Here is a 15,047-nt window from a genome sequence, read left to right as displayed (position 1 = left end):
AATTTATCATTTTTATTTTTAAAATATTGCTCCTTCCCAGGCACCGTTTCATAAAATTTAAAAATCATACCTAGCCATTAGTCTCTTTGATCTTGGCTGAAGTGGAATGTCTTAAACTTGTAGATGGTTCTGAAGTTATCTACAAAGTGTTATTGCTGGATGGGATTAATTTAGTAAATAAAAGCTGTAACTTAAAGTTATATAAATGATCTGTTTTAATCAGGAAATGATGAATTGGGGGGAAAGAGAGTGGAAAGAGGAGATTCATCTTCCCAAATTGAAGTTGATAGGGTGAAATCTGCTAAGAACTTAGTAGCAAAGAAAAAGAGGGAATAAGAAAAATAAGAGGTATTTTTAAAAAGAAAGAAAGAAAAGAAAAATAAGAGAATAGTTGGAATAGTTGTTTTCTCTCTTTTTTTTTTTTTTGTTTTGTTTTGATCATTTATTTATTTATTTATTTTTGTGGAGAGCAATGATATTAGGTAGAGGTTTTGTTTTCTCTACTCCATGGACTGAGTATTTAAAATCCAGATTTTACTTCAGTCCGATCTTGACTAATTTGTACCATATCTCCACATTCCAGCAAACTTCAGCATACAGCTCACTACTTGACCAATTTGTTATAAACATAGAAATAAGAAATATTTGAGGTTGAGCAGGCCACAGACGATTGAGTCAACTCTCCAGAGGTTTAGGACTAAACTGAAGCTAAATTTTCATGTTTTATTAATCCTGTGGTATTAATTCTTTATTGACTATTGTGTTTTATGGCAGATCTGCCCTTTTCTGACATTCAGTGAAACAATAAATTAAAATATAAAATTGAATCTTTTCTCTGCCCAGAAACCTGTTAAGTGAAGGAATCAACAGGGAAATATTTAAAATCATTTGATTCTTTATTTTAACCATTGTATAAATAGCACAGAAAGGGATTGTTCCATTCTGTCTGCTCATTTTTTCATTTGAAAGCTTAGAACTATGGAGATTAAGTGGTTTGCCCATAGTTACACACCAGGGTCTCCAGGCCGGGAGCCTTTAGACCTGGATTCATATCTAAACTCTGATACCTACATGCTGTGTAACCTCGGATTAACTAATTTCGTAGCGTAATGAAGCTGAAAAATTTTAAGTCACTTTCCAAGTTTAAAATGTTCTGCTAATCTCTTTTATCTAAATGAAAGTTTTTGTTAACTCTTTACTACTACTTTATTCTTAATAAAATTGCTTTTAAAATTCAAAGCTGTTTAAGATCTGCAACATTTACATTGGTTAGGGAAAAAAATTGTGACTTTCTAAAGCCTAATTTCTAGGACATATATTAAGCAATGAAGGATAAGTAAGCATTTATGGGTCAAAAAGTAATGGCCTAATGGTTGTATATTTTCATATTCTGTATTTTAAATAATTAACCTTTTGTTAAGTTTAAAAAAATACTGGAGGCATCTTACGTCATAACTTCCATTTGAAATGTATTTCATCCTATTTGTGGTATATAATAAATTATTCATACAATTTTATATTTTAAAAATATTATTAACATTTGTGAAATATCTGTATGTTTTAGAGAATTTTTTTCTTAAACAATTGAATAATCTCTCCTTCCCCCAATTTAACTGCTGGTTCCCTGTTCCTGCTTATTAGATCCAAAACCTATAACAATACCATATGCTACACCCATTAATGTATTCTTACAGAGTATGTACCTTCTGCCTGTGTGCGATTATTGCATGTATCTATCTCTCGTGACTTTTTAAAAAGGCAAAAGCAGGGCACCTGGGTGGCTCAGTTGGTTGTGCGACTGCTTTCAGCTCAGGTCATGGTCCTGGAGTCCTGGGATTGAGTCCCGCATCGGGTTTCCTGCTCAGTAGGGAGTCTGCTTCCTGGAAACCACTGACCTCTCCCCTCTCATGTTCATTCTCTCTCTCTCTCTCTCAAATAAATAAATAAAATCTTTTTTTTTTTTTTTGAAAAGGCAAAAGCATCATTTCTTGAAAAAAGAAATGATGTTTTTATGAAACAATGAATTGACAAAACATATGGACATAATTCTTGAACTCATTTCTAAGTGAGCAACAATATTTTAAACTTGTCAATTAAGGCTAGAGTTATATTTTGCCTTGTCCTTCTTTTTCCTAGTATCATTAATAAATTAGAGATATAAACAAAACTTCTGTGAAAGTTAACTTTTATATTTTCTCTTTTTATTCAGTTTTGTTCCAAAAATTATTCCAAACATTATTTAAATCAAAAGATGTTTAGTGTAACTGTGTTGGTCTTGTTTCAGTTTTTGACAGGAGAGGAAATCAACAGCTTTGCTAAGCAGTATTCTTTGGGTTAAAATGTTATTCATTCTAACTTTATAACCCTTTATAGCCAAGTATCTACTATAGGATAGCTTGTTATTTTACAAAGAAAAAACATTTGATCATTCATCCATTTAACTTAAAGTGTGGGATATCATCATTCTGAAATATGCTTAAATACCATACTACAGCATAACAGTATGAAGGTTAATTTTAAGGGTTTTTTTTTTTTTTTGCAGTAATCATTCAATTTAAGATACATGGAGAAAAATGACAAGAGAAAATGTTTTAGAAAGTGTGCTCAGTTAAGACTTGGGAAGAGGATAGTCCTGGTTTTGTCACACATAAGTTGTGGGACTTCAAGCCAGCCACTGGCCTTTCTCAGGCTCTGCTCCTAATCTCTCAAGTGGCAGCGAAAGATGGAAGGCAAGAGTGTGCGCCACTAGGGACATAGTTTCCAGTTCATGGAGAAATTGAATGCAGAGTATACCATCTTGGAAAATTTCATTTTTTATTAGTAAGAAGTCATAATGTAACTAGAAGGCAAAGCTTTAACTTCATTCTGCAGATTAATTACAATAGGAACACTGTTTCTATTCTGTTCTATGGTGGCCACTGTTTCATTCAAAATAAGGAAAAAGAAATATACAATAAGTTCAAGATAAATTAAAGGTAAAGCATGATGAAATTTTTAGATTAAAATGAATGAACGATTTCAAAACTTTTTGTTGCAAATACCATTTGCAGGGCACTGAAATTATAGTGCAGGTGATGTTTTATTTTAAAAGCTGGGTAAGAAAAGAGAGAATGATCATAAAGATAGAGCCACAAAGCATTTTATTTTTCTTGGTTCTGTTCTATTAATCATTCACCCTGGTATAGATAAGGCTGTGGTGGACTCTGCTTTTCAAACTTGATTTCCAAAGCTGGTTCTGTGCTTACATTAGGAATTTTTTACTAAGTATCTTGACATGTTGAGCTTGTGAGCATAGTTATGTGATGATGCTACATGGTTCATTTTGAGCTCACATTAATAATAAAGACAAGATAAAATATCATTTTCCTGGTGCCCACTAGATGTGATTAATTTAGCAGGTTATTAACATTTGTTGTTTTTCATTTGTACATGAAACTATGACACTGTTTAACATCCCTTTTTCCCTCTTAGATTTCCAGGTCCTCCACCTGTCAACAGTGCGGCACCCTCCTACACACCATATTCACCATCTACACAATCATCTTATCCGAATCCTGCATCTACTGCATCCGTCACCCAAATGGCCAGTCAGCTCAATGCTATGCACATTAACAGTTATGGTAACAGTTTCATTATTAGTGTTCACTGACCACGTGTTTCAGGAGTATTTTTAATAAAGGTGGTTTTTTTCCATTTTTAAAATAGACATGGGGTGCTTGGGTGGCTTAGTGGGTTAAAGCCTCTGCCTTCGGCTCAGGTCATGATCCCAGGTTCTTGGGATCAAGCCCCGCATCAGGCTCTCTGCTCGGCAGGGAGCCTGCCTCCCTCTTTCTCTGCCTGCCTCTCTGCCTATCTCTGTCTGTGAAATAAATAAAATAAAATAGACATAACTCAAAAAAATAGGCATAATTCTGGCACACCATATTGAAGTGGTTTTTTAGACATTTTTATATAAATCATCTGTATTATGTATGGCTATAATTAATTTTTTTTCCTGGTTATACTGCCATTTATTTCAGAATAATTGAAAGACCCTCAGTGTAGCTAACATTTAACATTAGAATGATAAAAAAAACAAAAACTAAAACAAAAAAATGCTGACTTCACAAATAAGCATTAGACAGTGAAATTATTTTGAGAAACGTGGAGGGTAGTTTTAACTTTGTGTTGTTTAAAATGGAGCCCTAAAATAAAAAATATAGTACTCATTGTTTCACAGTGTGCTTTGATTCTGTACTTACATCATGAAAAGAATGGAAGCTTAGATGTTTGAGGCAGAAAAGAGAATAATAGGAGAGAAAACAGTTACAGTACTGAGATTTGTATCAATGCTGTATATTCTAAGGGTCAAAGGAACCTTCACTGTAATAACAGCATAGTCGGTCATTTATCTTGATGAAGAATGTTTCCATTACTTTAAGTGGTTTTTTTAGATACATCTCTAAAAAAAACCAACCCTCTATTTTCTGTCTTTTACTGATTTCAAGATGGGTAAGTCTCCAGGAAGCAAATAAATTTCACATAATCAGAGTTAGAATAATCTGGTTTTATAACTATTTTCCATATGATTAGAAAGCACGTTAGTGACCCTTGTTATTTCTACCTAGCTCTGAGATCTAGTTGATCAAGTCAAGCACAGGACACAAAATATTTATTTATTGAATGTATAAGTTATGTGAATAATGCTTGTTACAGAACATTTTCCTCTATATGATTTTCTAGATTTTGTATCACATATAATTTCTTAACTAGTGACATGTATCATGTAAAGTTAATGCAACTGAGTTAAAATTTATCCTATTAATTTTTTCACCAAAATTATAAATATTGCTTTTACCCTTTAAAAATTCTCTAGTTTTATAAAATGCCCCAAATAGCATTTGGGTAACTTTCTGAATGAAGATTCATCTTGTGGGAAAAAAAAATTGATTTGTAGGTATGCCTTCTTGTTTTATGTCAGGAGAAAAAGTGTCCCTGTGTGTACTTCATAGAATTGAGAGAGTTGAGAAGTGCAACATTTATTGGTCTGGTCTTCTTTCTTGCACAGGTTCAGGCATGGCTCCCCCTGGCCAGGGGCCCCCTGGCCCTCCATCAGCGCCTTTGTTCCAGGGTCTTCCCCGACCTCCGCAGCCATCCATTATGCAGCCTGGATCTCAGGTTCTCCCACCACCACCCACTGCACTAAATGGCCCTGGTGCCTCGCCCTTGCCTCCATCAACACACAGGCAGGACGGGCTCCCTGGGCCTGCTCCTCTGAATGCCCAGTACCAGCCCCCGCCTCTTCCAGGACAGACGCTGGGCACGGGATATTCGCCACAGCAGGGTAAGGCAGGTTGGGCTCGGGGAAGGTCTTGGGTTACCTAGGAAATCAGCTTTGTTCTATGTTACAAGGCATCTATAACTTACTCTTAAGGAAAGCTAGTTTTAGAATAGCATGGCAAGTGCAAAGAAAAGGGGAATCATAGATATTCACACTTAACTCTCTGCCTTACATAAATAAGAAGAAATATTGTCAGTGAGCCCTAAATCTAAGACCTTGGGTCCTAGTCATTTCTTTTTTTTTTTTTTTTTAATTAAATTAAAATTTTTTTTCAGTGTTCCAGGATTCATTGTTTATGTACCACACCCAGTGCTCCACGCAATACGTGCCCTCCTTAATACCCACCACCAGGCTCACCCAACCCCCCATCCCCCTCCCCTCCAAAACCCTGTTTGTTTCTCAGAGTCCACAGTCTCTCATAGTTTTCTTTTTAAACTTTTTTCCCAAGCAGGCAGCTATGGTCCCCAGATGGCAGGTGGGCAGCTCTCCTACCCGGGAGGCTTCCCTGGAGGTCCTGCACAGTTGGCTGGTCCACCACAACTCCAGAAGAAGCTGGATCCTGACTCAATCCCCAGCCCAGTAAGTGCTCTCTCTCACTCCCATCGTCCCCCTCACAAAGGACCATTCTTCATTCACTGTCTCAGAAACTTCAGTTTGTTAGCATTTTCCTGTCCTTTATTGTTGGAGCACTATACCCATCACATAGAGGCTTCCTTCTTTCTGTGTCTGGGGAAGGGAGGCTACGTTATGGCATAGTGGGGGTCTCCATGACAGAAAGCCTATGGAGATTTTTTTTTAGTACGTAAACTTAGCAATACTATTGACATTTATATTAGCCTATATTAGCAGTATTTATTGATTGTTCAATGAGTAAGTAGTAGTCAGAGCATACAAACATACTAGTTTAGATAAATAAAGGATGCTTTTCAATAAGAATAAGATACCCCAAAGAACAAATAATCCAATCAAGAAATGGGCAGAGGACATGAACAGACATTTCTGCAAAGAAGACATCCAGATGGCCAACAGACACATGAAAAAGTGCTCCATATCACTCGGCATCAGGGAAATACAAATCAAAACCACAATGAGATATCACCTCACACCAGTCAGAATGGCTAAAATAAACAAGTCAGGAAATGACAGATGCTGGCGAGGATGCGGAGAAAGGGGAACCCTCCTACACTGTTGGTGGGAATGCAAGCTGGTGCAGCCACTCTGGAAAACAGCATGGAGGTTCCTCAAAATGTTGAAAATAGAACTGCCCTATGACCCAGCAATTGCACTATTGGGTATTTACCCTAAAGATACAAACGTAGTGATCCAAAGGGGCACATGCACCCTAATGTTTATAGCAGCAATGTCCACAATAGCCAAACTATGGAAAGAACCTAGATGTCCATCAACAGATGAATGGATCAAGAAGATGTGGTATATATACACAATGGAATACTATGCAGCCATCAAAAGAAATGAAATCTTGCCATTTGCGACAACATGGATGGAACTAGAGCGTATCATGCTTAGTGAAATAAGTCAGGCAGAGAAAGACAACTATCATATGATCTCCCTGATATGAGGAAGTGGTGATGCAACATGGGGGCTTAAGTGGGTAGGAGAAGAATCAATGAAACAAGATGGGATTGGGAGGGAGACAAACCATAAGTGACTCTTAATCTCACAAAACAAACTGAGGGTTGCTGGGGGGAGGGGGTTTGGGAGAAGGGGGTGGGATTATGGACATTAGGGAGGGTATGTGCTTTGGTGAGTGCTGTGAAGTGTGTAAACCTGGTGATTCACAGACCTGTACCCCTGGGGATAAAAATATATGTTTATAAAAAATAAAAAATTAAATTAAAAAAAAAAAAGAATAAGATACCCACTGAAAGTGAAAACAAGTATTTTGCCAATAAAAGAAACTGTTTCATATAAATTAGAGCTATAACTTAATTCTCCATTCAAGTTATTTTCTTTGGAAGATTACTCTTTAGTAACTCTATCAGTCAGCTTTTTATTATGTTATTCTGCATAATGCACAATCCCCAGTTTGCTTACAACCATGAAGATTTATCGATCCCTTAGATTACAGGAAGGCTGTAGCAGCTGCCACTTGTCTTTAGGTGCTGCTGTGTGCCCTTATCATTCCAGAAGCCAGCATGAAGGGGCAGCCTGTACTTGGGACATGTTGTTATCATGAGAAAGGGAGAAAAGAGAGCTGACCAAAAGGTGCGATAGCTCTTAAGGTTTTCACTCAGATGTGATACATCTGAGTGGTTGTGGTCACAACGACTCACATGCCGTCTGCCAAAGCAAGTCATGATAAAGCCCTGGGTCGTTCGGGTAGGAATATATAGCCCTGCTTCAGGAAAAGCTGCAAGTCTTTAGCAATGAGCAGAGATCTATAGTCCTTTTGGAATAATAATGAAATCGATAACCTAGGTCTTGAAGTGGTTCTATGAACGTGAGTACAAAGAGTTAGAGATAGCCCAAAGAGCTACTGTTTTTGCTAACTTTTGCTATGTAACAAACCACCACCAAACTTAGTAATTTATAGCTGCTATTTATTAATCCTCATTAGTCAGCGGGTTCTCTGCACAGTTCTGCTAATCTGTGCCAGGCTCGATGGATTTGGTTTGGGTTTGCTTGTACATCTGGGGTCAGATGGACGTTTGCCTGGAGCCTGAATGGTCTAGGATGTTATATTAATTCTCTGTGGCTACTGTGCCAAATCTACCACAAACTGGGTGACTTATAACAATAGGAGTTTATTCTCTTATGGTTCTGGGGGCCAAAAATCTGAAGCTGTGCTCCCTTGAAAGGCTCTCTAGTGGAATCCATTCTTGTCTCTTCCAGCTTCTGGTGGCTACAGGCACTCTCTGGCTTGTGGCTGTATGACTAATCTCTGCCTGTGTCATCACATTGCCTCTTCCGCTTCTCTGTATCTTCTCCTCTGGGCATCCATCTCAAAACTCCTCCTGTCTTTCTATTATGAAGTTATACATGATTCCATTCAGGGCCCACCCAGATAATCCAGACTGAGGGCCTTCTTTCAAGACATTTAATTTAATTAGTTTTCTTACTAAGTAAGGTAATAGTCACAGATTGCAAGGATTAGAATGTGGATATACCTTTGGTTGGGTAGGGGGCGGGGTACCAAGCCAAGTACAGATGGTATAATTCATGACTGCTATTTGGTTACCCATCTGTTAGCTGGGACTGATTGGGCCATGTCACTGAGCAGGCTAGCCTGGGTTCGTTCACTCGGCTGTGGCAGAGATCTAAGACAGAAAGTAGGAATCTGCAAGGCCTCTTGAGCCATGGCTTGGAACTAAAACGTTGCCGTGACATTCTCTGAGCCAAGGCAAGTTACAAGATCTCCCCAGAGTCCAGGAGTAGAAAGATAAGACTCTCGCTCTGGATGGGAGGAGCTGTAAAGTCCTTGAAAAAAGCACAGAGAGCATAGATGATTTTAGTTATTTTTGTGATCTACCCACTTATTCTATATTTATTTGAATATAAACTTGAAGGTTTCTCATAGAGCTTCTTATAACATGTTAGAAATTAAGTTTGATTAACTCTTAGTGCCTTTATTGATAATTATATTACCAGCCTTTACTTTTATAGTTTAATATTATGTCATGATTCTAGTTAAAGGAATATAATATTTTTACATTGAATCCATCATTTTCATTTGTTTCTTTCCTCTCTGTAACATCTACAGACCCTCTGGGTCATTCCACTTCATTCTCTGAAGTTTTTAACTCCAGGTTCACCATTAATTTCTCCAGTACTATTTTTGTACTATTTTAGAAGCTTTCATTTCCCTGCTTTTTCAGTTCTTTCTTTTTATCCAACCCACCTCAGTTATCCGTAGTCTTACCATAGATCCTGAGATTACCAATTATTGAACACTTCAGACTCTCAGTTGAAAGCATCTCATTTTCCAACCACTGCCTCCTATCTTTTTAGCTCATTCCTTTTAGGACTCAAAGATGAATATGATTCACCCACCAGGACTTATAACTTAACTACTTTATCTCTTATATTGCCTTCATCTTCTCACTTCTGTTATGCAGCTTTGATTATTTGATCCATGATAATAAATTTATCCCTTACAACCTCTATTCCCAATTCCTTTGCCCCACTCCCTCCACTGAATTCACTTAGAAAAATCCCATTTGGGGAGTGCCTGGGTGGCTCAGTGGGTTAAACCTCTGCCTTCGACTCAGATCATGATTTCAGGAGCCTGGGATTGAACCCCACATCAGGGTCTCTGCTCAGCCGGGAGCCTGTCCCCCCCCCCCCCCCGCCTGCCCCTCTGCCTACTTGTGATCTCTCTCTCTCAGTCAAATAAATAAAAAATCTTAAAAAAAAAAAAAAAAGAAAAGAAAAGAAAAATCCCATTTGTTGTTAAACCAGTACTCTAGCTGCTCCATGCCTATACCCCAGATGCCACCTGTGACTTGAGAACAATCACACCATGCATACTGGTCTCACTTTTAATTCATGACACTAAACTAAGGTGAACCTATAGTTGTGTGATTCTAAAACCCATCTGCACAAAAGAATCACTGCTGAAACTATACAGATATTGGTGCCTGCTCCCACCAGCCAGTCTCATTTAATTAGGCTGGGATATGGACTGGACACTGGGAGTTTTCAAAACTTCCCTGCTAAGTCTAATGTGTAGCAAGTTTGGGAAAGCCATCACCCAGCTCCACTGTCTCTCCCATTTTCCTGGTGACTATTATTTCTTCTCTCTTCAAACTCCTCACACTGCCTTCCCCTTTCTGACTCTCTAATGATAATTATGCTTCTTATTTCATGGAGAGAATAAGAGCAATCCAAAGAGAACCTCTGCATGCTGTACCATCACATCTCCCTGCATTTATGCCCATTCATCCCCCTTCCCTTCTGTTAACTGTGGATGAACTGCTTCATACTCCCAACCAAGGCCATCACCTCGTAGATCCCTATGGCCTCTCAAGGGCAACCCTTCAGCAAATATCCCCTGTATTAAAGTAATCAAGTTCTGCAAAAAACAAAACAAAAACAAAAACAGAACCAACAGGATATATGTGTATATATCTCTATCATCTATCTTTCTTTTTTAAAAAAATATTTTTATTAACATATAATGTATCATTTGCCCCAGGGGTACAGGTCTGTGAATCATCAGGCTTCCACATTTCACAGCACTCACCATAGCACATACCCTCCCCAATGTCCATTACCCAACAACCCTATCCCTAGCCCCCCTTCCCCCAAGAAACCCTGTTTGTTTTGTGAGATTAAGAGTCTCTTATGGTTTGTCTCCCTCCCAATCCCATCTTGTTTCATTTTTTTCCTTCTCTACCCTCAATCTGTCTTTCTATCAAAAGAGTTATCTTACGGTGCCCAGATGGCTCAGTGAGTTAAGCCTCTGCCTTCGGCTCAGGTCATGATCTCAGGGTCCTGGGATCAAGCCCTACATGGGGCTCCCTGCTCAGCAGGGTGCCTGCTTCCCCTTTCCCTCTGCTGCTTCCCCTGCTAGTGCTCTCTCACGCTCTCTGTCAAAAAAATAAAATCTTAAAAAAAAAATTTTAAAAAAGAATTCATTCACTCTGTTGTGATGGTTGGCAAATCTGAAATCTGCAGGGCAGGCCAGCAAGCTGGAGACATAGAGAAGAGTTGATTTTTCAGCCCAAGTCTGAAGGCATCCGGACACAAAATTCCCTCTTCCTCGGGATCCCTCAGTCTTTTTCTCTGAAGGACTTCAAACAATTGGATAAGTTCCATTCACATTATGGCGAGTCTACTTTACTCAGAGTCTACTGATTAAATGTCAGACACTTAAGAGAATACTTTCCCAGCAACATCGAGACTGGTGTTTGACCAAAAACCGAGTACCACAGCCTAGCCACGTTGACATATTTTAATTGGCCATCATATCACCTCTCTCCTGCATCATCTATACTTGCTTGAAGATAACCTTCACTTTTTCACTGTCTAGATCATTTTCAGCAGACTAGAAACATCCTGTAATAACTTTCCTCATGAATTTAAAAGAGGTCTCCTCTGGCCCTTCCCCAATTCTCTATCCAGTTTCCTCTCATTTATTTGCTCTTTTATAGTAAAAAAGAAAATCTCCAGCAGAGTTTCTTGTACTCGATGTCTTCAGTTTATCCCCTCCACTCCCCTGCTGTACGTATCCCAGTTTAGATCTCATCAGCACAATCCCACCAACACTATGTTTGTCGAGGTGACCAGTGACCTCTCTTTACCAAATCTAATGGTCAGTTCTCAGATCTCATGTAGCTCAACAGATCAGCAGCAATTTGATACATCTGCTCCTTCCATCCTCCTTGAAACACTTTTTCATTTGGCTTCTGGGATGCAACCACTTATTTACATCTTTGCTTATCTCTTTCTTACTAACTTTGGTGGTTTCACCTCTTCTCTCTGACCTCCAGGTGTTAGAAGCATCCCAAAGTGTAAGTCGTTGGTTCTGTCCCTTTCTCTGATGACATTTACTCTGTAGATCAACACTCCACAAAGCGCGCTGCTCCCAGGATGGTACCATCAGCATCAGCTGGGAGCTCCCTAGCAATTCGTGTTTGCAGGCTCCACCCAGACGTACAGACTCAGAATCTTTAGGGGAGGGGCCGTGGAATCTGTGTTTTAACAAGCTCTCCAGATGATTCATAGGCACACTAAGAGACGCTACTATAGGTGATCCCATCCATTCTCATGGCTTTAAATGAAGATGCAGATATTCTTATTCAAGATGTTTCCCTGAAATCTAGATTCCAACCCCATCCTTCCAGTTCCTCAGACCCCAAATCCTGGAGTCATCCTTGTTTCTTTCTTGCACAGTGTCCTTTAGCTAATTCTTTTGGTTCCGGTCCTGCCTTCTGTGCTCATCCTGGTCCAAGCCACAGCCATCTGTCCACCTTGATTATTGTAAGAGTCTCCTGTCTCCCTCATCTTCCAGCCTGCACCCAGCAGCCAGGATGATCCATTCAAATTAGAAGTCAGCTCATGCTACAACTCAGAACAAAACCCTCCAGTATTCCTCTAGTTAAACACCAGTTCTTACAGTGGCCTGTTAGAGCCTACATTATTTGTCACCCCGGCTCTGCCATGCCTCTCATCATTCACACACACACACACATACAAGCTGTCTGACTTGTTCTTCATCACTTTGCTTCAGCCACACCAGCCTCCTCATTATTCCTTAAACATGCTAAGTGTACTCTTGCCTCAAGACCTTTCCACTTGATATTTCCTCTGCCTGATATATGCAGTGCATGGCTCATGTCCTCATTTCCTTCCTGTCCTCATTCATCCCAGTCTCCCTGGTACCCTTATACATATCACTCTGTATCCACAGTACTTAGTATTACTTGACATAGATGTATCTTATTTATACATTTAATGATTGCCTGTCTTTCATACTATAATGTCAGCTTCTTGAGGTCAAGAATTTGGTTTTGTTCACTACTGTGTCTCCAAGAGCTACAACACAGCCTGGTACATAGTATACATTCATATATTTGTTGAATGAATGAATGAGTGAGGGTTAACAACAAAACCAACAAGCAGTATTGATGTGATTCATCCAAGACCCTTAAAATGCATATATACAGATTCAGTCCAGTGTTATTTTTATAATAAAAGTAATTAAATAGCCATGCCAGATGGAGCCTGTTTATGTTCTATCAAAGTGACATGCTTTAACTGACTAAATAATTTCTTCCTTCTGGAAAGAAAGCTGTAAAATCATGTTTATTGAATTCCTGTTACATGCCAGTCCTGAGTTAAGTGCTCACTCCAACCCTTTCAGGTGGTGGTATTATCCATATTTTAAGAATGATAAAACTGGTATCACCATTGAAACTCTTCCTCACTTTCTTTTTTCTTTTCTTTTTTTTTTTTTTTTAAGATTTTATTTATGTGACAGACAGAAATCACAAATAGGCAGAGAGAGAGAGGAGGAAGCAGGCTTCCCGCTGAGCAGAGAGCCCAATGCGGGGCTCCATCCCAGGACCCTGGGATCATGACCTGAGCCGAACGAAGGCAGAGGCTTTAACCCACGGAGCCACCAGGCGCCTCCGTCATTGTCTTTCTGTATCTGCAGGAGGACCATTCAGAAATGGAGCTCTTCCTGTCCCCCCAGTCTCACCTGAAGCTCAGCTAATTCTGCTTTAAGCAACCTGTCTTAAAGCAGATGTGTGCACACTTCTCCTGACCTTGCTCCTCCCTCACTTTTCTTGTTCCTTTATCTCAAGAGAATCTTTTTTTCTTTCCTGATTTTATTTTATGATTCCATAATACTCTTCCTAGCAGACAAGTACAAAAGTAACTCTAGTTGCACGTCTTCTGAAGGAAAAATAATCTATATGTTCTCAGGTAGCTTTGGCATTATCAAGAGTCACTGCCATCAAATCGAAATCCTGTATGTACTGAGTCATTGTAAAAATCTCTATTGAAATTTCTGTGTATTGTTAAATCTCCAAGCCTGTTTTTGAGAACATCCATTTGAGGTAAATTTAAAAAACTTAATAACCTATATTTTTAAAAAATTACTGGAAGTGTTTTAATATTTCTTACTCTCTTTATAGTATTACAGCCAAGATGTGAACTAGTTTAGAAATATAATTACCACATACAACATTGTTTCTTTGGAGGCTGTGCTTTTAAGTTGGAAACAACTAATTTAAAAATAAATTTTTAGGAAATATAGTCTATTTGAAGTCTGGAAACTATGTTCAATATGCAGATTATTATGGCTTTTAATTTGGTTTCATGTTTGACACTTCATTGGTTGAGATGATTACCCTAAATGTTGATTTTATAAAAAGTTCTCCAATTTTGAAGGAACCAGATAAAGCTTAGGATAAAAATATACGATATAATAGTAGTGTTTTGATTTTTCTATTTGTGTCTTGTCTGTGTCCATGGTAGCTTTTGGTCTCATCTGCATCTTATAGTTATGGTTGGAGCATATTCTGTATATTTTAATTTAATAAATTCAAATCCTATGAAATTAGAAATAACAGAAATGTGTGGATATAAAGGCATGTTAAATCTACCTCTGATATGCCAAAAAACCAATGATATCAGTGCCAGTTAGGCCTGGATTGGATGAGATGGGAGGGCAAAATGGAGAAGGTAACATTTCAGAGTTTGGGGGAAGACAATTTTCATATTACTAGTTTCTTTAGGAATATAGAAAATGACATATCCTCCAAAGCTGGGTAGTGTATTCTGGGCACTTGCTCATTTATCTCTCTTTCTTTTTTCTCTTTTTACTTTCTTCTTTTTTTGTTTTTTTTTAACCCCTTGCCTCTGATCTTTTCTTTTTGGTGACAGAGAAGTGAGAGCAAGGGGGAGATAAAGGGAAAGAGGAAGATAATTATTAGGATGCCTTCTTATTTTCTTCTTAACTCCATGCTACTAGATTTTATTATTTTCATCCCTAGGCAACTACAACAAAAGACAAATTTTTATCTTTTTTTTAAGACAAATTGTTATCTTTACATTATTTACCAATAAATATTTTAGTAGAGACATATGAAGTGTTTCCAAATTAGATGACAAAACCCTTAGGGACTTTTTTCTTATATCTATACAATAGGCAACTTCCCTGTGGGAACACTGTATTGTTTGTTTTTTTACTGTCTCATGGAGCAGGGGTGAGGTGGAAGAACTTGAAAGGCAAATTGAGGGTCAAGAGGGATTTAAA

The 15,047-nt window shown here is 38.3% G+C and overlaps 1 protein-coding gene across 4 annotated transcripts in view; it reads left to right on the top strand.

The window, feature by feature from the left end:
- SEC24D (SEC24 homolog D, COPII coat complex component) overlaps positions 1-15,047 on the top strand; it is a 107,464-nt gene that overhangs the window by 15,974 nt on the left and 76,443 nt on the right. For 2 of the 4 annotated variants that reach the window (XM_032333283.1, XM_032333282.1), the window contains exons 4-6: positions 3,472-3,620; positions 5,048-5,323; positions 5,769-5,899. In XM_032333283.1, coding sequence (XP_032189174.1) covers positions 3,472-3,620; positions 5,048-5,323; positions 5,769-5,899 — 556 coding nt within the window. The remainder of the gene's footprint in view (positions 1-3,471; positions 3,621-5,047; positions 5,324-5,768; positions 5,900-15,047) is intronic. The other 2 variants (XM_032333285.1, XM_032333284.1) reach the window with 2 other exon arrangements.

This window comes from Mustela erminea, chromosome 2, assembly GCF_009829155.1.
Source record: "Mustela erminea isolate mMusErm1 chromosome 2, mMusErm1.Pri, whole genome shotgun sequence".
In the NCBI taxonomy this organism is placed as follows: Eukaryota; Metazoa; Chordata; class Mammalia; order Carnivora; family Mustelidae; genus Mustela; species Mustela erminea.
The sequence above is the reverse complement of the archived record's forward strand: the minus strand, read 5'-3'. Positions and strand labels throughout refer to the sequence as shown.